General features: G+C 39.2%; 1 protein-coding gene across 1 annotated transcript; it reads right to left on the reverse strand.

Annotated features, from left to right (window-relative positions):
* Positions 1 to 1656: 1656 nt before the first annotated feature.
* Positions 1657 to 2079, reverse strand: LOC102903167 (large ribosomal subunit protein eL29-like). The gene has a single exon (XM_042280226.1). It carries the CDS (start codon positions 2077 to 2079, stop codon positions 1657 to 1659), a length of 423 nt encoding a protein of 140 aa, XP_042136160.1.
* Positions 2080 to 3446: the final 1367 nt, after the last annotated feature.

Consider the following 3446-nt stretch of genomic DNA (forward strand, 5'->3'; position numbering starts at 1 on the left):
GAGTAGGGGATGAGAACATAGGGAAATGGAAGGGTCAAGCTGGAACAGGGACAAAGTGGGAGGGCAGGGAGGAAGATACCATGATAGATGAAGACATCATGGGAATAGGAAGAGGCAGGGTGCTGGGGAGGCTCTCAGGAATCCACAAGGTTGACCCCAACTTGGTCTGCTGGCAGTGGTCCAGAGGGTGCCTGGACCAGTTTACTCTGGTGACCAGCCTAGCAAATAACCCAGCTGTTATCATAGAGCCTTTGTCCAGTGACTGATGGAGGCAGATACAGAGATTTATGGCCAGGCACCAGGTTGAGCGCCGGGAATCCAATTGATGAGAGAGAGGAGAGATTCTGCAGGTGAGTGACATCAAGATCATGATGGGAGGATGTGCAGAGATGACAGGCCACACTAGTGGAAGCCCATGAACTGTGGACTGGTGGCTATGGAGCCCCCATCGGACTGGAGTAGGCCCTCTGGATATGGAAGATGATTGTTTGGCTCGAACTGTTTGGGGGGCACCCAGGAAGGGTGATTGGGATCTGTCCCTGGTTTATGGGCAGGCTTCTGGGAATCCGGTGCCTGAGGTGTGATGCCTTGAACAGCCTTGGTTCAGTGGGAAGGGGCTTGGACCTGCCTAGGCTCCCTGTGCTGGGCTCTGCTGACTCCCCATGGAAGAACTCAATTTGGGGGATGTGGGGATGTGGTATGGCTTGGGAAAGAGGGCTGGGGTATGGGAGGAGGGAGGAGGGAGGAGGGAGGAGGGAGGATCTGTGGATAGTATGTGGAATGAGTAGAAATTTTCTTAATAAAGAAAAATGAAAAAAAAAGAATAGCATGTTTGATTAAATAGACCATTACATAGGACTCTTCATTCTGGGAAATTAAGAATAAGAATAACATGTTTGTAGTTTCAGAGTGTCAGTAATATACCTTATATATCTTATTTATTATGAACTCTCAGAAAGAATAAATGTATACATATATGTATATTTACATATATTCATGTGCATGAGTATATATGTGTAGTTGTGTATATATCCTTATATATAAATTCATATACATATATAAGGAATTATACTTTTATTTGCCTTAAGTAGGCTTTATATTATGAAAGACAAACAGTAGTCCATAAATCAATTGCCTATAACTGCTAACAATATAGTGATTTCCTAGGGCATAACTCAGAAAGACTAAATGCTATTGCTTGTTATACATGAAGGAACAGTGTCATAGATGGTTCTGTTTTTGAGATATTAGGTAAGAGGTGTAAAACCTTTACATGTACAAAACTGTCTATACAAATGGAGTAAAGCCTTCAAAATTGCATATATGTTGTTCTAATGAGAAATTTAAGGGATTTGCAATATGTACATCCCTTTCAAGTTTATGCAAGTACTTTTGGTGTTTTTTTTTTCTGGTGATCTGTATAACATAACATTGTAAATAATTTTCAATGTAATTATTGTTAATAGAATTTGATTTATGTACATCACTAAATCCTATTGAAATTGATAACTTTCATATATCCTTTATGTTTTTCCTCTTTTTAACAGATCTTGCCTCAAGCTTATTTGTAAAAACAGCATAGGGCCCTGATCAACTGCAAATAGTGTGTGTGTCACACCATTCATCTGTCTTCACATTGGGAGACAGAAACCTTTTCTATGGGGCCTTCCAAAGAGCCTGGGCACCTTTGGGAGCCTGAGCTGGAGCTGAGGCCTCTTCCTTGGTCTGAGCCTTGGGCTTTGGGTGGCAGAGCCTACGAGCCTTGACAATGTTGCTACTAATCCACTTCCCAAGCTTGGGATGAGCAATGAAAGCAAGACGGCTGAGTTTGCTGTTGAGTCCTTTGGCATCTTCGGCTTCACAGGGGCTTTGATGGCCTCTGCACATGCGCTCACTGTCTTTGCATTGTTTGCCTGCATCCTCTTCAGGTGTTGTGCTTCTTCTCAAACAGCCTGCTCCTCGAGAACTTGAGGTCGACCCCCTTAAGAGATTCCTGTATTTGTGATGGGGCTTTTTGATGCCAATTCTGTGCCATTTTGGGGATTGGTTGTGTGTGCTGTGATTCTTGGAATTGGCCATGTCAGAACGGTAACTGGCGGCTCATACACCACCTGGGACCCGAAGAGAAAGAGCCCCTTTATATTTTTCTAATGTTTGTTTCACAAAATCAAATTACTTAACTTCTTCATGTTCACAATCACAAAAGTCAGGGATGAGGGAGGATCTGTGGTTGGTATGTGGAATGAATAAAATTTTTCTTAATAACATAAAAAAGTCATACTTCTACTGCACGGCCTCATTATGTTATTTTTAAATACTTACATTCAACATATCACATTATGTACATGTGTGCACCTGCTGGTGCTTATTTGAGCTCTCACTATTAATATTACATGAGTTTATATTATTTATGATACATATTAGTACAGTAATTTTAATGCAACTTTACACTTTGTACTTTTTTGTTTCAAGAAACCATCCTTGTTGTTAACTACAGAAATCCAAATGTTAGTAACTGGAAATGTCAAATCTGTTCATATAATAATTTAACAATAATGATGTCAAAAGTAAGAGTGAAAGCAATGGATGAAAATTAAGATTCATTTCCTGGCTTCTATTTTTAAAATATACTAATTGCAGTCAAAATAATCAAAGACTGCTTCCTGCTTATCTGAAATAAAAGTTCCTGTTTTGATTGGCATGCTAGGCATAGTGACAGTATGACAAAGATACATAAAATCTAAAACTAAGCTCTTCTTAATATATTTCCTCATTTTTTAAGAGATCAGTTTTATATAAAAATTTTAACTTTTAACCTCAATATTCTAAGAGTCTTTTAGCTACTGGTATAGTCTTAACAAAGAGTGGGTGACTGGGGACAAACGTGTGATGCGAGAAGCACCCGACATACAAATAATAAACAAACAAACTTTAAACAGAATAAGGGAGAACTTCATTTGTGCAATGAAATTTTCACTGTTTATGTATTGCTGCTGTTGTCTGTTTGAGGCAGGGTCACATAGAGTCCAGACTGGATGTAAATTCCCTATACAGCTAAGGGTTATTTTGAATCCCTGATCCTCCTGCATCCACCTCCAAGTTCTGGGATTCCAGGTCAGTGTAACATGCCCAACTATTTTCTCTTTAAAACAATTATATTGGATCTTATCAATACACATTTAAAGCCATATAACCAATTGCTTAAAATTTATTCACAGTATCACAATACAATTTATCATTTATTGCCTGTAAAATAATTCCCATTGCTTGGAAGGCATCTTGGGAAAAGCATCATGCTTGTATCTTCCCCAGTGATTCAAGAGAATGTTTTCTGAAGTGCAGGTTTGTTCATGCACTAGAGAGACAATATTTTCAGGAGAAGGGTGTATGGTCTTGGTTAAACATTAAGGTAATTAGCATTTCTTCATTCTCCTAAAAGGAGCACT

This window comes from Peromyscus maniculatus, chromosome 6, assembly GCF_049852395.1.
Source record: "Peromyscus maniculatus bairdii isolate BWxNUB_F1_BW_parent chromosome 6, HU_Pman_BW_mat_3.1, whole genome shotgun sequence".
Lineage (NCBI taxonomy): Eukaryota > Metazoa > Chordata > Mammalia > Rodentia > Cricetidae > Peromyscus > Peromyscus maniculatus.